Source organism: Anolis carolinensis, unplaced genomic scaffold (assembly GCF_035594765.1).
Source record: "Anolis carolinensis isolate JA03-04 unplaced genomic scaffold, rAnoCar3.1.pri scaffold_7, whole genome shotgun sequence".
Classification (NCBI taxonomy): domain Eukaryota; kingdom Metazoa; phylum Chordata; class Lepidosauria; order Squamata; family Dactyloidae; genus Anolis; species Anolis carolinensis.
In genome coordinates, this window is record NW_026943818.1 from 39,919,608 (window position 1) to 39,938,262 (window position 18,655).

The 18,655-nt window shown below is 41.1% G+C and overlaps 1 protein-coding gene across 1 annotated transcript in view; it reads left to right on the forward strand.

The window, feature by feature from the left end:
- The window catches only part of insr (insulin receptor), a 110,998-nt gene that overhangs the window by 22,438 nt on the left and 69,905 nt on the right, over positions 1-18,655 (forward strand). Inside the window, exon 2 of the mRNA XM_062960204.1 lies at positions 10,326-10,877. Within this exon, the coding sequence (XP_062816274.1) occupies positions 10,326-10,877 (552 nt within the window). The remainder of the gene's footprint in view (positions 1-10,325; positions 10,878-18,655) is intronic.

Below are 18,655 nucleotides of genomic sequence, written 5' to 3' on the forward strand. Positions count from 1 at the left end.
GGAGAGGAAGAATTGTTTTTATCCAATTGCTGCCAGTTAGAAGGCTAAGCTCCGCCCACTTGGTCTCCTAGCAACCCACTCAGCCCAGGGGCCACGCAGAGTTAGGCCTCACTTAGGCCTCTTCCACACTGCCTATAAAATACAGATTATCTGATTTGAACTTAGTCCCTTAGTCCTTAGTCCCTCCTTATTATCCAACATATTCGCTTATCCAACGTTCTGCCGGCCCGCTTATGTTGGATAAGTGAGACTCTACTGTAGTTACAGTCAGAACATTTTTCTTGATATAAAATTGTTTTGGGCTTGTCCCAGTGTAAGCTGCCCTGAGTTCTTCGGGAGATGAAGCGGGGTATAAATAAAGTTTTCTTATTTATTATTATTATTATTATTATTATTATTATTATTATTATTATTATTATTATTATTACGGGCATCCGACTTATGTACAGCTCATAGTTACGAATGCAAAGCTTACGAATGTAATAGTAGCAACAATAATAGAGAAAAATAATAAATGTAATACAGTAGAGTCTCACTTATCCAAGCTGAACGGGCTGGCAGAAGCTTGGATAAGCGAATAACTTGGATAATAAGAAGAGATTAAGGAAAAGCCTATTAAACATCTAATTAGGTTATGATTTTACAAATTAAGCACCAAAACTTCATGTTATACAACAAATTTGACAGAAAAAGTAATTCTATAGGCAGTAATGTTATGTTGTAATTACTGTATTTACGAATTTAGCACCAAAATATCACAATATATTGAAAACATTGACTACAAAAATGGCTTGGATTATCCAGAGGCTTGGATAAGTGAGACTCTACTGTAATACCAATAATAATAGAGTAAAATAATTCTCGAGTATAAGCTGACCCACATATAAGCCAACCAGGACTCTCACCCGAGTATAAGCCGAGCGGGGCTTTTTCAGTCTTTAAAAAAGGGCTGAAAAACTAGGCTTATACTCGAGTATATACAGTAACTAGCTGTGCCCGGCCACGCTTTGCTGTGGCATATGGGAATTCTTTGTTATGTAGGTGGAATAACAGTGAATAGCTTTGTAGCCTGAAAGCCTGGCCATTTTCTTATGGGAATCCTTGTTTGGTGAGGTGGAATAGAAAGGAATAGGCTTGCTGCTTGGAAGGTTAGGTAGTTGCCTTTTAGGGGAATGTTTTTTGGGGGTGGTAGAATTGTAATGAATAGCCTCGGTGGTTCAAAGCCTGGGTGCTTGCTACCTAGGGGAAATCTTTGGTTGGTCAGCTTCAGAGGAGTATCACTGTTTCAAAGCCTGGTCGCCTTTTATGAAGGTTAATATTTTATTGGTGTGGTTGAATTGCACTGAATATCCTTGCAGCTCCAATGTCTGGCTGTATTTATTATTTTGTATTATATATATATATTACAAAATATAGAAAGCATGGCACATTGCCTGTTGTGGGTTTTGGCCTTTTTTTGGTGTTGTGATTGTGTTTTTTGTGTGATTGTGTTGTAACTTACTGGAGGCAGGGATGATGGATTGTGTTGCCAATTTTAGAGTTTGGGGGGTGTTGGGTTTTGTTGTTTTGTGAGTCGCCGTGATGCCAAAAGCCTTTTATATATATAGATTACAAAATATAGAAAGCATGGCACATTGCCTGTTGTGGGTTTTGGCCTTTTTTTGGTGTTGTGATTGTGTTTTTTGTGTGATTGTGTTGTAACTTACTGGAGGCAGGGATGATGGATTGTGTTGCCAATTTTAGAGTTTGGGGGGTGTTGGGTTTTGTTGTTTTGTGAGTCGCCGTGATGCCAAAAGCCTTTTATATATATAGATTACAAAATATAGAAAGCATGGCACATTGCCTGTTGTGGGTTTTGGCCTTTTTTTGGTGTTGTGATTGTGTTTTTTGTGTGATTGCGTTGTAACTTACTGGAGGCAGGGATGATGGATTGTGTTGCCAATTTTAGAGTTTGGGGGGTGTTGGGTTTTGTTGTTTTGTGAGTCGCCGTGATGCCAAAAGCCTTTTATATATATAGATAATAATAATAATAAATTTTAGAGATGGAAAGATTGAACTGTGAAGACTCTGGTACAAGCCAGTCAAGGTGGTCCCAGTGGTCATCGGCACACTTTTATTCCTATCGATCTCTCCAACCCCCAAGGTGTATGGGCTCTAATGCTTTGTCCTTTCCAAAAAAAGCATTCCCTCGGGCCAGGAATTGGCTGTGCGGCCGCTCTCCTTTGATGGCCCGTGGCAGCCACGAAGGTTTGTTATCCGGTCTGTTTACTATAAACACACATTGGCGTTCCAGAATTGCCCCAGCAAAGTGAGTGCATTGACTTTGCACTTCGATACCTCAAGTGTACGCTTATATAAGAAGCTTTAAAACGGAGGCAGGAGGGGCGGGAGAAAGAACCATTGTCTGTTAACCCAAGTGTAAAGGATTCAATTAACAAGCTTGATTTGCAAGTGTTTTGAGTGGGATCCACCATTAGCATGTGAGAAATATGAGAAATCTATATATATACAATGGCATCAGGGCAGCGGACAAAACAACAAAAGTACAGGCCCCCCAACCTCGAAATTTGACAACACAACCCATCATCCACGCCTCTAGGTTGATACAACAAAAAGAAAAGAAAAATAAAGTCCTAATTACAGGGAGAGGAATCATAGTTTTTATCCAATTGCTGCCAGTTTGAAGGCTAAGCTCCACCCACATGGTCTCCTAGCAACCTACTCAGCCCAGGGGACAGGCAGACTTAGGCCTCACTTAGGCCTCTTCCACAGATTATCAGATTTTAACTGGATTATATGGCAGTGTAGAATCAAGGCCCTTCCACACAGCTATATAACCCATTTATAATCTTATATTATCTGCTTTGAACTGGATTATCTTGAGTCCACACTGCCATATAATCCACTTCAGTGTGCATACTAAACATAAAGACAACCATACAACAGACATTCAATACCACCACTACCTCAACAATTTCTCACCAACCCCACCAGAAAATGCCACAGCAACGCGTGGCCGGGCACAGCTAGTATATTATATATTAATTAGCGTTGCTGTGGCTTATGGGAATCCTTTGTTGCCAAGGTGGAATAGCAGTGAATAGCCTTGCAGCCTCAAAGCCTGGCCGTTTTCTTCTTATGGGAATCCTTGTTTGGGGAGCTGGAATGCAACGGAATAGACTTGCTGCTGGGAAGACTGGGTACTTGCATTCAAGGGGAATGGTTTTTTGGGTTGATAGAATAGCAATGAATAGCCTCACTATTTCAAAGCCTGGCTGCTTCTTGCCTGGGGGAATCCTTTGTTGGGAGGTGTTAGCTGGCTCTGGTTGTTTCCTTTATGGAATTCCCCTGTTTCAGAGTGTTGCTCTTTATTTACTGTCCTGATTTTAAAAGATTCTGTTGTTCTGTATTATACTACAGTAATTATATTACAGTAGAGTCTCACTTATCCAACATAAACGGGCTGGCAGAACGTTGGATAAGCGAATATGTTGGATAATAAGGAGAGATTAAGGAGAAGACTATTAAACATCAAATTAGGTTATGATTTGACAAATTAAGCACCAAACCATCATGTTATACAACAAATTTGACAGAAAAAGTAGTTCAATATGCAGTAATGCTACGTAGTAATTACTGTATTTACGAATTTAGCACCAAAATATCACGATGTATTGAAAACATTGACTACAAAAATGCATTGGATAATCCAGAATGTTGGATAAGCGAGACTCTACTGTATATTATACTAGCTGTGCCCGGCCACACGTTGCTGTGGCGTTGTCTGGTGGTGTTGGTGAGAAATTGTTGAGGTAGTGGTGGTATTGAATGCCTGTTGTATGGTTGTCTTTATGTTTAGTATGCACACTGAAGTGGATTATATGGCAGTGTGGAGTCAAGATAATCCAGTGCAAAGCAGATAATATAAGATTCTAAATGGGTTATATAGCTGTGTGGAAGGGCCTTGAGTCTACACTGCCATATACTGTAATCCAGTTCAAATCTGATAATCTGTATTTTATAGGCAGTGTGGAAGAGGCCTAAGTGAGGCCTAACTCTGCCTGTCCCCTGGGCTGAGTGGGTTGCTAGGAGACCAAGTGGGCGAAGCTTAGCCTTCAAACTGGCAGCAATAGGATATAAACAATTATTGCTCTCCCTCTAAATAGGACTTTATTTTTCTTTTCTTTTTGTTGTATCAACCTAGAGGCGTAGATGATGGGTTGTGTTGTCAAATTTCGACGTTGGGGGGCCTGTAGTTTTGTTGTTTTGTTGGTTGCTGTGATGCCATCACTCTTTTATATATATAGTTTGTTTCATATAATCTGTATTCTATAAACAAAGTTTACACTTCTTATGCACTACTTTTGATTCTTGCATATTTTTCTCTAGAACCTCTGCATGTGGTTCGTCGCAAACATCGTCGCCCGCAGATTTTCTTAATTAGAAACGAATCTATTTCCGTGGGAACGGCTGCAACTTAATCCACAAACGGTGCAAATTATGCAAGTTATAACAGTAGCTATGATTGATCTCCCCTTCTGTAGGGATTAAACCTCCCAGGAGGTTTGAAAACAGAGGCTGGATGGCCGTCTGTTCAGAGGGCTTTGACTGTGCCTTCCTGTCTGGGGCATGGGGTTAGACTAGATGCCCTTTGGAGGCTATTCCAGCTCTGTGTTTCCCTTCCCATCCCTGATGCAAAATTTGATTTTTTTAAATCTATCATCCTTGTGGGAGGCTTCTCTCATGTCCCCGCATGGAGCTGGAGCTGATAGAGGGAGCTCATCCGTGCTCTCCCCAGGTGGGATTCGAACTTGTCAGCTTTCAGATCAGCAACCCAACCTTCAAGTCACAAGGCTTTAATCCACTACGCCATTGGGGGTGATTTAGAATTAATGCAGTCTGACAGACTACTAGGTCTCAGTGCTGTAAAATAATAATAATACTAGCTGTGCCCGGCCACGCGTTGCTGTGGCGAAGTATGGTGGTATGGGTAATAAAGTACAGTAGAGTCTCACTTATCCAAGCCTCACTTATCCAAGCTTCTGGATTATCCAACGCATTTTTGTAGTCAATGTTTTCAATACATGATGATATTTTGGTGCTAAATTTGTAAATACAGTAATTACTACATAGCACTACTGCACATGGAACTACTTTTTTTGTCAAATTTGTTGTATAACGTGATGTTTTGGTGCTTAATTTGTATAATGATTACCTAATTTGATGTTTAATCGGCTTTTCCTTCTTATTATCCAACATATTCACTTATCCAACGTTCTGCTGGCCTGTTTATGTTGGATAAGTGAGACTCTACTGTATATTTATAATCTTATATTTTCTGATTATGGATTATATGAGGCCTCTTTTACACAGCTGTATAAAATGCACACTGAAGTGGATTATATGGCAGTGTGGAGTCAAGATAATCCAGTTGAAATCTGATAATCTGTATTTTATAGGCAGTGTGGAAGAGGCCTAAGTGAGGCCTAACTCTGCCTGTCCCCTGGGCTGAGTGGGTTGCTAGAGACCAAGTGGGCGGAGCTTAGCCTTCTAACTGGCAGCAATTGAATAAAAAACAATTATTCCTCTTCCTCTAATTAGGACTTTATTTTTCTTTTCTTTTTCTTGTATTAACATAGAGGCGTGGATGAGGGGTTGTGCTGTCAATTTTCGAGGTTGGGGGGCCTTTAGTTTTGTTGTTTTGTTGGTTGCCGGGATTCCATCACTCTTTTATATATATAGATTAATATTGATGATGATGATGATAATAATATTAATAATAATAATAATAATTTGCCTAGTGCCTTCTCTGTTGCTGACGTTGTGATCTACGCTGTAGAATTAATGCAGTTTGACACCACTTCCAACTACTAGGGCTCAGTGCTGTAGAATAATAATAATAATAATAATAATAATAATAATAATAATAATAATTTGCCTAGTGCCTTCTCTGTTGTCGACTTGGTGATCTATGCTGTAGAATTAATGCAGTTTGACACCTCTTCCAACTACCAGGGCTCAGTGCTGTAGAATAATAATAATAATAATAATAATAATAATAATAATAATAATTTGCCTAGTGCCTTCTCTGTTGTCGACTTGGTGATCTATGCTGTAGAATTAATGCAGTTTGACACCTCTTCCAACTACCAGGGCTCAGTGCTGTAGAATAATAATAATAATAATAATAATAATTATTATTATTATTTGCCTAGTGCCTTCTCTGTTGCCGACATTGTGATCTACGCTGTAGAATTAATGCAGTTTGACACCTCTTCCAACTACCAGGGCTCAGTGCTGTAGAATAATAATAATAATAATAATTTGCCTATGCCTTCTCTGTTGCCGACGTTGTGATCTACGCTGTAGAATTAATGCAGTTTGACACCTCTTCCAACTACCAGGGCTCAGTGCTGTAGAATAATAATAATAATAATAATAATAATAATAATAATAATAATAATTTGCCTAGTGCCTTCTCTGTTGCCGACGTTGTGATCTACGCTGTAGAATTAATGCAGTTTGACACCTCTTCCAACTACCAGGGCTCAGTGCTGTAGAATAATAATAATAATAATAATAATAATAATAATAATAATAATTTGCCTAGTGCCTTCTCTGTTGCCGACTTGGTGATCTATGCTGTAGAATTAATGCAGTTTGACACCTCTTCCAACTACCAGGGCTCAGTGCTGTAGAATAATAATAATAATAATAATAATAATAATAATAATAATAATAATAATAATAATAATAATTTGCCTATGCCTTCTCTATTGCCGACTTTGTCTCCCCGACTTGGTGATCTACGCTGTAGAATTAATGCAGTTTGACACCACTTCGTGACAGGACATCTACTCCACGCATAGCGTTTTGGGAGAAGGTGAAATATTCCAGGAATTATTTACAAGGCAACTCGGAGCGGTGATGCCAAAAGAAGAGACTCTTTTTGCAGATTTCAACAGGAGTTCTTATTTTTGTGCAGGGTGAAAGGGTGGTCAATGATTATTCCTCCCGGAGCTCAAGGCCTTTGGACTCGTCCTTCCCGCAACGTTTGCCCTCCCCGGCCTGGAATGAAGTCTAAATCTGGCTCAGGTTGCAAACTCAGCTTGCAGCAGCGTTCCTAAAACGCTTTGCGGCAACAAACTGTGGGGCGTTGGATCCCAGGGACGAAAGAGAACTGTAGAATCCCAGAGATGAAGGGGACTCCCAAGGCCATCAAGTCCAGTCCCGGCTCAGTGCAGGGCATCTGGCTATAGAGCACTGATGGCCAACCTATGACACGCGTGTCAGCACTGACACGCCTAGCCATTTTTACTGACACGCTGCCACATGCAGATTGATTGGATGACAGTGTCTTCTGTGGCCAAATTTGGTGTGATTTGGTCAAGTGGTTTTGTTGTTTACTCCATGGGAATTATGCACATTACATTTATATATATATACTAGCTCTGCCCGGCCCCGCGTTTCTGTGGTGTAGTATGGTGGTATGGGAAATAAAAGTATTGAGGAATTGGTGGTAGTTAAGGTAAAGGGTAAAGGTTTTCCCCTGACATTAAGTCCATTATAAATGGGTTATATAGCTGTGTGGAAGGGCCTTGAGTCTACACTGCCATATAATCCAGTTAAAATCAGATAATCTGTATTTTATAGGCAGTGTGGAAGAGGCCTAAGTGAGGCCTAACTCTGCCTGTCCCCTGGGCTGAGTGGGTGCTTGGAGACCAAGTGGGCTAAAACTATTTAGGTGCTTGTGATTTCCTTTTTTTCTCATCATTTTAAAATGTATTTATTTATGCAATGCTTTTGACACTAAATAAAAAGTGGGCGGAGCTTAGCAGCAATTGGGCAGTGTGGAAGAGGCCTAAGTGAGGCCTAACTCTGCCTTTCCCCAGGGCTGAGTGGGTTGCTAGGGGTTGCTAGGGGACCTTAGCCTTCTAACTGGCAGCAATTGGATACAAACAATTATTCCTCTCCTTCTAATTAGGACTTTATTTTTCTTTTCTTTTTGTTGTATGAACGTAGAGGCATGGATGAGGGGTTGTGCTGCCAAGTTTAGTGTTTCTGGAATGTGTATTTTGTTGTTTTGTCCTAGGTTGAAATTTCATTACCCTTTTATATATATAGATAGACTAGCTGTGCCCGGCCACATGTTGCTGTGGCTTATGGGAATCCTTTGTTGGCCAGGTGGAATAGCAGCGAATAACCTTGCAGTCTCAAAGCCTGGCCGTTTTCTGGAGTAGCTGGAGCCTTTTGTTGTATGAACGTAGAGGCATGGATGAGGGGTTGTGCTGCCAAGTTTAGTGTTTCTGGGATGTGTAGTTTTGTTGTTTTGTCCTAGGCCAAAATTTCATTACTCTTTTATATATATAGATAGACTAGCTGTGCCTGGCCACGCGTTGCTGTGGCGAAGTCTGGTGGTATGGGAAATAAATTATTGAGGAATTGGTGGTAGTTAAGGTAAAGGGTAAAGGTTTTTCCCTGACATTAAGTTCAGTCGTGTCTGACTCTGGGGGTTGGTGCTCATCTCCATTTCTAAGCCGAAGAGCCGGCATTGTCCGTAGACGCCTCCAAGGTCATGTGGCTGGCATGCCTGCATGGAGCGCCGTTACCTTCCCGTCGGAGCAGTACCTATTCATCTACTCTCATTTCTGAGGCCTAACTCTGCCTGTCCCCTGGGCTGAGTAGGTTGCTAGGAGACCAAGTGGGTGTAGCTTAGCCTTCTAACTGGCAGCAATTGGATACAATCAATTATTCCTCTCCCTCTAATGAGGACTTTATTTTTCTTTTCATTTTGTTGTATGAACCTAGAGGCCTGGATGAGGGGTTGTGCTGCCAAGTTGAGTGTTTCTGGGATGTGTCGTTTTGTTGTTTTGTCCTAGGCCTAAATTTCATTACCCTTTTATATATATAGATAGATAGACTAGCTGTGCCCGGCCACGCGTTGCTGTGGTGAAGTATGGTGGTATGGGAAATAAAGTATTGAGGAATTGGTGGTAGTTAAAGTAAAGGGTCCCCTGGACTGAGTGGGTTGCAAGGAGACCAAGCGAGCGGAGCTTAGCCTTCTAACTGGCAGCAATTGGATAAAAGCAATTATTCCTCTCTCTCTAATTAGGACTTTATATTTCTTTTCTTTTTGTTGTATCAACCTAGAGGCGTGGATGAGGGGTTGTGCTGTCAATTTTCGAGGTTGGGGGGTGTTTACTTTTGTTGTTTTGTCCACTGCTGTGATGCCATCACTCTTTTATATAGATAGACTAGCTGTGCCCGGCCACGCGTTGCTGTGGCGTTGTCTGGTGGTGTTGGTGAGAAATTGTTGAGGTTGTGGTGGTATTGAATGTCTGTTGTATGGTTGTCTTTACGTTTAGTATGCATTTGGTTGTTTGTGTCCTGTGAAAGTGGTGAGGGTAGAGGGGGTCTATGTCCCTGTGTAGTATTGTATAGTATTTATAGGTTGTGCATGTGTTGTGAATGCTTGGATTGTGTCCTGCTGCATAGTTGAAAGGGTTGGGCTGGATGGCCCTTAGGGGTCTCTCCAAACTCTTGGATTCTATGCTTTTATTATTATTATTATTATTATTATCATCATCATCATCATCATCATTATTATGTAGAGGCTGGATGGCCATCTGTCAGGAGTGCTTGGATTGTGTCCTCCTGCATGGTAGAAAGGGTTGGGCTGGATGGCCCTTAGGGGTCTCTCCAAACTCTTGGATTCTATGCTTCTATTATTATTATTAGTATTATTATTATTATTATTAGTATTATTATTATCATCTTCTTCATCATTATTATGTAGAGGCTGGATGGCCATCTGTCAAGATAATATAAGATTATAAATGGGTTAAATAGCTGTGTGAAAGTGCCTTGAGTCTACATTGCCATATAATCCAGTGCAAATTAGATAATCTGTGGAAGAGGCCTAAGTGAGGCCTAACTCTGCCTGTCCCCTGGGCTGAGTAGGTTGCTAGGAGACTAAGTGGGCGGAACTTAGCCTTTTAACTGGCAGCAATTGGATAAAAACAATTATTCCTCTCCCTCTAATTAGGACTTTATTTTTCTTTTCTTTTTGTTGTATCAACCTAGAGTCGTGGATGATGGGTTGTGTTGTCAAATTTTGAGGTTGGGGGGCCTGTCGTTTTGTTGTTTTGTCCGCTGCCGTGATGCCATCACTCTTTTATATATATAGATTAGTATGATGGAATAAGAATGCAGGCTGATGACATTGGCAGATGGGACCGGATGGGGAGGGAAAGGCTCAGAACCCGGAGGACAGGGTTCCCAATGGGTTGGCTGACCTGCCTTTTTCCTGCCTTCCTTCCTTGCAGTTTGCCCCAGCATCAACATCCGGAACAATGTCACCCTCCTGAGCCTCTTGGAGAACTGCACGGTGATCGAGGGCCACCTCCAGATCCTGCTCCTCTTCCACACCAAAGGCGAGGACTTCCGGGGGCTCAGCTTCCCCCGCCTGACCGTCATCACCGACTATTTGCTCTTCTTCCGGGTCTACGGCCTGGAGAGCCTCAAGACCCTCTTCCCCAACCTGACCGTCATCCGGGGGACGCACCTCTTCTTCAACTACGCCCTGGTCATCTTCGAGATGCCCCACCTCAAGGAGATCGGCCTCCACAGCCTCATGAACATCACCCGGGGCGCCGTGCGCATCGAGAAGAACGCCGAGCTCTGCTACCTCTCCACCATCGATTGGTCCCGCATCTTGGACTCGGTGGAGGACAACTACATCGTGGAGAACAAGGACGACAAGGAGGAGTGCGGGGACGTCTGCCCGGGCCTCGCCGAAGGGAAGAGCAACTGCCTGCCCACCATGTTCAACGGCATCTTCACCGCCCGCTGTTGGACCTACGAGCATTGCCAGAGAGGTAATCCTTATTTATTTATTATTATTGTTTTATTACGACACAGCAAACAAGACAGATATGCTGGATTTCTTATCACAAAATCACAAATCAAACACTTCCCAAGCATTATTATTATTATTGTTGTTATTATTGTTATTATTATTATTATTTTATTATAACACAGCAAACAAGATAGATATGCTGGATTTCGTTTCACAAAATCACAAGTCGAACACTTCCCAAGTGTCTAGGACTGTGTGATGTATTATTATTATTATTATTACTATTTTATTATGACACAGCAAACAAGATAGATATGCTGGATTTCGTTTCACAAAATCACAAGTCAAACACTTTCCAAGCGTTATTATTATTATTATTATTATTATTATGACACAGCAAACAAGATAGACATGTTGGATTTCATATCACAAAATCACAAGTCGAACACTTCCCAAGTGTCTAGGACTGTGTAATGTATTATTATTATTATTATTACTATTTTATTATGACACAGCAAACAAGATAGACATGCTGCATTTCGTATCACAAAATCACAAGTCGAACACTTCCCAAGTGTCTAGGACTCTGTGATGTATTATTATTATTATTATTATTATTATTATTATTATTATGACACAACAAACAAGATAGATATGCTGGATTTCGTATCACAAAATCACAAGTCGAACACTTCCCAAGTGTCTAGGACTCTGTGATGTATTATTATTATTATTATTATTATTATTATTATTTTTATGACACAGCAAACAAGATATATATGCTGGATTTCATATCACAAAATCACAAGTCGAACACTTCCCAAGTGTCTAGGACTCTGTGATGTATTATTATTATTATTATTATTATTATTATTATTATTATTATTATTACTATTATTATGACACAGCAAACAAGATAGATATGCTGGATTTCGTATCACAAAATCACAAGTCGAACACTTCCCAAGTGTCTAGGACTCTGTGATGTATTATTATTATTATTATTATTATTATTATTATTATTATTATTATTATTATGACACAGCAAACAAGATAGATATGCTGGATTTCATATCACAAAATCACAAGTCGAACACTTCCCAAGCGTCTAGGACTGTGTGATGTATTTTCGGATGATGCGTGCAGATCCCAGTCGGGTGGCCTTTTGCAGTTGGCAGATCGTAATTTTGTCAGTGTCTATTGTTTCCAAATGCTGGCTGAGATCTTTTGGCACGGCACCCAGTTTGCCGATCACCACCGGGACCACCTGCACTGGTTTCTGCCAGAGTCTTTGCAGTTCAATTGCGAAGTCCTGATAGCGGCTGAATTTTTCCTGTTGTTTTTTGTCAATTTTACTGTCACCTGGGATGGCGACATCAATGATCCAAACCTTTTTCTTTTCCGCAACCGTGATGTCTGGTGTGTTGTGTTCCAGAACTTTGTCAGTCTAGATTCGGAAGTCCCACAGTCTCTTTGCGTGCTCATTTTCCAAGACTTTTGCAGGTTTGTGATCCCACCAGTTCTTTGCTGTTGGGAGGTGGGACTTGAGGCATAAGTTCCAATGGATCATTTGGGCCACATAGTTGTGCCTCTGTTTGTAGTCTGTCTGTGCGATTTTCTTACAGCTCAGACGGTTTCCTTGCAGAGTCTGCATTTTGGGTCATCAGTTTTGTTGTGCCAGCTGTCAGCTCTAGTTTGTAGTGCGGTTTTCTTGTACTGGTTTTTTGTCTGTTGTGCTTTGAGGAGTTTTATTATTATTATTTGATACACAACAAGATGAGGAGTACACAGCAAACAAGATCACTATGCTAGCTGTTGTATTGGATCACACGTTGGACACTTCCCCAGTTTCTAGGACTGTGTGATGTGTCAGCAAATAATGTGTGCAGATCTGAGTAGGGTGGCCTTCTGCAGCTGACCGATGATGGTTTGGTCAGTGCCGATTGTTTTTAAGTGAAGGCCAAGATCTTTAGACACTGCACCCAGTATGCCAGTCACCACTGGGACCACATTAACTGGCTTGTGCCTCTGCCCTGGGCACCATTTTGGCTGAGGGAGTTGCTGGGACAGGAAGGGGGTGGGGCCTAAAGGGGGCAGGGCCTAAAGCCAGCAGGGCATACCTTTCTGACTGACAGTTAGGGGGAGAAAGGCTCTTCCTCATCCACTGTAATTTGGACTATTTTTCTAGGTTTTTTTAATAGAAAGACATATTTTGGACGACTGTGTCTTTTGTGGGCAAATTTGGTGTGATTTGGTTCAGTGGTTTTGTTGTTTACTCCATAGTAAAATGCACATTACATTTATATATATATATAAATTATGTTTATTTCTACATCACTGCCAGTCCACTACCCACAATGGTAGCTTTTTTCCTTCTTAAAGGAACTGCAGAAGCCGTCGGGCAAACGGGTTGTGTCAACACCGGCTGTCTTATCTTAGAAATGTTTTATCGTGTTATCCATTTAAGATGCCCTGCCCGTGTTTGGGGCTTGCCAGGAGAGGGAAAACGGAGGTTTTGATTGCTTGCTAAACTCATTCTCGCGTTTACTTCCACACCCAAAGCTGGCATGTCACTACTGTTTTTTATCGTTTTTCAAGAGATGTTTTACAAGCGTTGTAAGTGGAAGCACTTAGACAGTTGACGTACAACTTGGGGAAACTCTTCAAGAAAAGCTTCCTGGTTTTGCGGCGCGTCTATTGCTATGATGATGATGATTATTATTATTATTATGTTTATTTATATCCCACTTTTTCTCTCCGTAAGGAGACTATTTGTGTTTTCATCTGTTTGAAAGCAAGATGCTCGTTGCATCTATTCTTCTGAATTTCCAAATGTTTTCATAAATAGATCAATAGATCAGCTTACTGATTAGTCCACGGACCATATCTATCTATATATATAAAAGAGTGATGGAATCCTGGCGACCGCCAAAACAACAAAACTAAACACCCCACAACCTCGAAAATTGACAACACAACCCATCATCCACGCCTCTAGGTTGATACAACAAAAAGAAAAGAAAAATAAAGTCCTAATTAGAGGGAGAGGAAGAATTGTTTTTATCCAATTGCTGCCAGTTAGAAGGCTAAGCTCTGTCCACTTGGTCTCCTAGCAACCCACTCACCCAGAGGACAGGCAGAGTTAGGCCTCACTTAGGCCTCTTCCACACTGCCTATAAAATACAGATTATCTGATTTTAACTGGATTACATGGCAGTGTAGACTCAAGGCCCTTCCACACAGCTATATAACCCATTTATAATCTTATATTATCTGCTTTAACTGAATTATCTGGACTCCACACCTTTACCATTTACCTTAACTACCATCAATTCCTCAGTACTTTATTTCCCATACCACCATACTTCGCCACAGCAACACGTGGCCGGGCACAGCTAGTACATATAATAAAAGTGAAAACATGTATGTGTGTGTGTGGCTGGGGTGCCCACTTACACAAACAAGCTCCCACTCCCACAAAGAGCTCTAACTCCCACTACTTAGGAGACACCAATGGCCCTTCCTCCAATGACATTTCAGGTTATAGAAAACGCCGTGAACATGTCCAAGAGCCCAATTTTCTATGTTTCCTCCACCACAGGCATCCCAGTGTTTCTGACTCTCTCCATTGGTGTGGAATTTGCATGACCCCACCCACTCTCAACCTGTGGGTCCCAGATGTGGTGGCCTTCAACTCCCAGAAATCCTAAAATCTGGCAAACTGGCTGGGATTTCTGGGAGTTGTAGGCCAAAACACCTGGGGACCCATAGGTTGAGAACTACTGCTGTAGATAGATATATGGTTAGATGGGTATATGTTTAGATGGCTAGGTGGATGTCTAGATGGATAATGGCTAGGTGGTTAGATGGATAGATTGATACATGAATACATGGATAGATGGTTAGATATATAGATAATTGACTAATGGATAGATGGATAGATGGATGGGCAGAGAGATAGATACATGGTTAGATGGAAATATGCTTAGATGGCTGACTGGATGTCTAGGTGGATAATGGCTAGGTGGTTAGATGGGTGTGTGTTTAGATGGATACATGAATACATGGTTAGATGGTTAGGGTTATGGATAGATCTATATATATAAAAGGGTGATGGAATCGAGGCACCGAGCAAAACAACAAAAGTAAAGGCCCCCCAACCTCGAAATTTGACAACACAACCTATCATCCACGCCTTAAGGTTGAAACAACACAAAATCACGTCACGCACCTCCACATGGACAGAACCCACAACGCACCATCGGGAGCCATGCCAGGGAGGGAAAGAGAAAGCCTCATGGCCGGCAGGGAAGAGGAAAGGCAGGCAATGGGGAAAAGCTGTCCCCTGGGTCCTAGCGCCCGCCCTTCATCCGAATTATTTACAGTAGAGTCTCACTTATCCAAGCCTCGCTTATCCAAGTTTCTGGATTATCCAAGCCATTTTTGTAATCAATATTTTCAATATATCATGATATTTTGGTGCTAAATTCGTAAATACAGTAATTACAACATAACATGACTGCATATTGAACTACTTTTTCTACCAAATGTGTTGTCTAACATGATGTTTTGGTGCTTATCTCCACAATCTCCACCATACAAATAATAATAGAATCCTACAGTCACACAGATAGGAGAGACCCCTAAAGGCCATCCAGTCCAACCCCTTCCTGCCATGGAGAACACAATCCAAACATTCCCAACAGATAGCCATACAGCCTCTTGATAATAACAATACTAATATCACGGAATACTTATGTTTGCAGACAGCCCTAAGAATCATCCAGTACAACCTCCTTCTACCATGCAAGACCACACAATCCAAACACTCCTGACAGATGGCCATCCACCCACTATAAAATAATCATGATGATAATAATAATCATGATGATAACAGCAACAACAACAACAATAATAATCATAGAACTATACCATCCAATAATTTGGAGACACCCCTAAGGGCCATCCACCCCAACCCTTTCTACTATGCACCAAGACACAATCTAACCATTCACAACACTTGGACAACATATGCATACTATACAATACTACACAGCGACAAAGACCCCCTCTACTCCCACCACTTTCACATTACACAAACAACCAAATACATACTAAACATAAAGACAACCATACAACAGACATTCGATACCACCACTAACTCAAATTTCTCACCAACACTACCAGACAACGCCACAGCAACGCGTGGCCGGGCACAGCTAGTGGATTCATAAATAGGTCTATAGATAGTTGATTAATGGATAAATGGATATATAGATGGGCAGAGAGATAGATACATGGTTAGATGGATATATGTTTAGATGGCTGGCTGGATGTCTAGATTGATAATGGCTAGGTGGTTAGGTGGATACATGGATAGATATATAGATGGTTAGATGGGTATATGTTTAGATGGCTGGCTAGATGTCTAGATGGATAATAGGTAGGTGGTTAGATGAGTGTGGGATTAGATGGATAAGTGGATGCATGTACACATGGATACATGATTGATGGATAGATGTTTAGGTGGATAGATATATAGATGGCTAGTTGGCTAATGGATAGATAGATAGATAGATAGATAGATAGATAGATATAGGTTTAGATGGCTGACTGGATGTGTAGGTGGATAATGTCTAGGTGGTTAGATATCCATCTAACCACCTAGACATTATCCAACTAGACATCCAGTCTAGGTGGATAGACATCGTGTTTACATGGATAGATGGTTAGATGGATAGATGGTTAGATTGATGGACTGATAGATGGTTAGATGGATAGATATGTCAATGGTTAGTTGGCTAAAGGATAGATGGATGGGGAGATAGATAGATACATGGTTAGATGGGTATATGTTTAGATGGCTGACTGGATGGCTTGGTGGTTAAATGGATGTGTGTTTAGATTAATCGATGGTTAGATTGATGGATTGATAGATGGTTAGATGTATAGATATGTCAATGGTTAGTTGGCTAATGGATAGATGGGTGGGGAGATAGATAGATACATGTTTAGATGGCTGACTGGATGGCTAGGTGTTTAGATGGATGTGTGTTTAGATGGATCAATGGTTAGATTGATGGACTGATAGATGGTTAGATGGATAGATATGTCAATGGTTAGTTGGCTAATGGATAGATGGATGGGGAGATAGATAGATACATGGTTAGATGGGTATATGTTTAGATGGCTAACTGGATGGCTAGGTGGTTAGATGGATGTGTGTTTAGATGGATCGATGGTTAGATTAATGGACTGATAGATGGATAGATATCTAAATGGTTAGTTGGCTAATGGATAGATGGATGGGGAGATAGATAGATACATGGTCAGATGGATATATGTTTAGATGGCTGACTGGATGGCTAGGTGGTTAGATGGATGTGTGTTTAGATGGGTCGATGGTTAGATTGATGGACTGATAGATAGTTAGATATATAAAGGTTAATAGGCTAATGGATAGATGGATGGGGAGATAGATAGATACATGGTTAGATGGATATATGTTTAGACGGCTGACTGGATGGCTAGGTGGTTAGATGGATGTGTGTTTAGATGGATTGATGGTTAGATTGATGGACTGATAGATAGTTAGATATATAAAGGTTAATAGGCTAATGGATAGATGGATGGGGAGATAGATAGATACATGGTCAGATGGATATATGTTTAGATGGCAGACTGGATGTCTAGATCAGTTGTTCTCAACATGTGGATCCCCAGATGTTTTGGTCTTCCAGAAATCCTAGCAGCTGGGATTTCTGGGAGTTGTAGGCCAAAATACCTGGGGAGCGACCCACAGGTTGGGAACCACTGGACTAGATGGACTGTTGACATTGAATGGACCTCCGTTTTGGCCAAATGAGTCAGGTGTCTCATTGCCTCAGATATCTCCTTGCTTCGTAGCCTTCTCGGCCATTCCTGCCTATCAGAGAGTGCCAAAAGTTCACACAGGTAGGGCCGTGTGCATGTTGTTGACTTAGGTAGACCTATTTCTTAGCAACCGTTTCCTGTGACTTCGTGTTCTCTCTGTTTTGTTTTAATGTCCTGGGATTATTATTATTTTTTTCCTGCAATCATCGACGGCATTTTTATTGCCCTACTAACTTCCTTCTCTTGCCCTGCGCAGTCATGGGAAGCGGAGACTAAAGATAGCGGCTGCGTTCAACTCTGGCCCATTCGCAAGGGCGTGCGATGTTTTCTCAGTGCCTTTGAAACGTACACAAGAGAAATACTCCTCGGCTGCAGATGTTGTTAGTGTGTTAGTGCAGCGAGGAGGAAAGACCAGTGAGAATGGTGGGAGGAGAGACCCCATGAAGGGCAGGAAGTGTTTTGTTTTTATTTATTTCATTTTTAATTGTATACCAGCTTGGGTAAATATTCCCAAAGGGCTGATCATTTCCTTGCGTGATGTGGGATACCTTGTATAATAATAATAATAATAATAATAATAATAATAATAATAATAATAATAATAATAATAATGAGCAGACTGTGCAAGGAAACCGACGAAACCATTGATCATATCTTCAGCTGCTGTAAGAAAATTGCACAGACAGACTACAAACAGAGGCACAACTACGTGGTCCAAATGATTCACTGGAACTTATGCCTCAAGTACACCTTCCAGCAGCAAAGAACTGATGGGATCACAAACCTGAAAAAGTATTGGAAAATGAACATGCAAAGATCCTGTGGGACTTCCGAATCCAGACTAACAAAGTTCTGGAACACAACACACCAGACATCACAGTTGTGGAATAGAAAAAGATTTGGATCATTGATGTCGTCATCCCA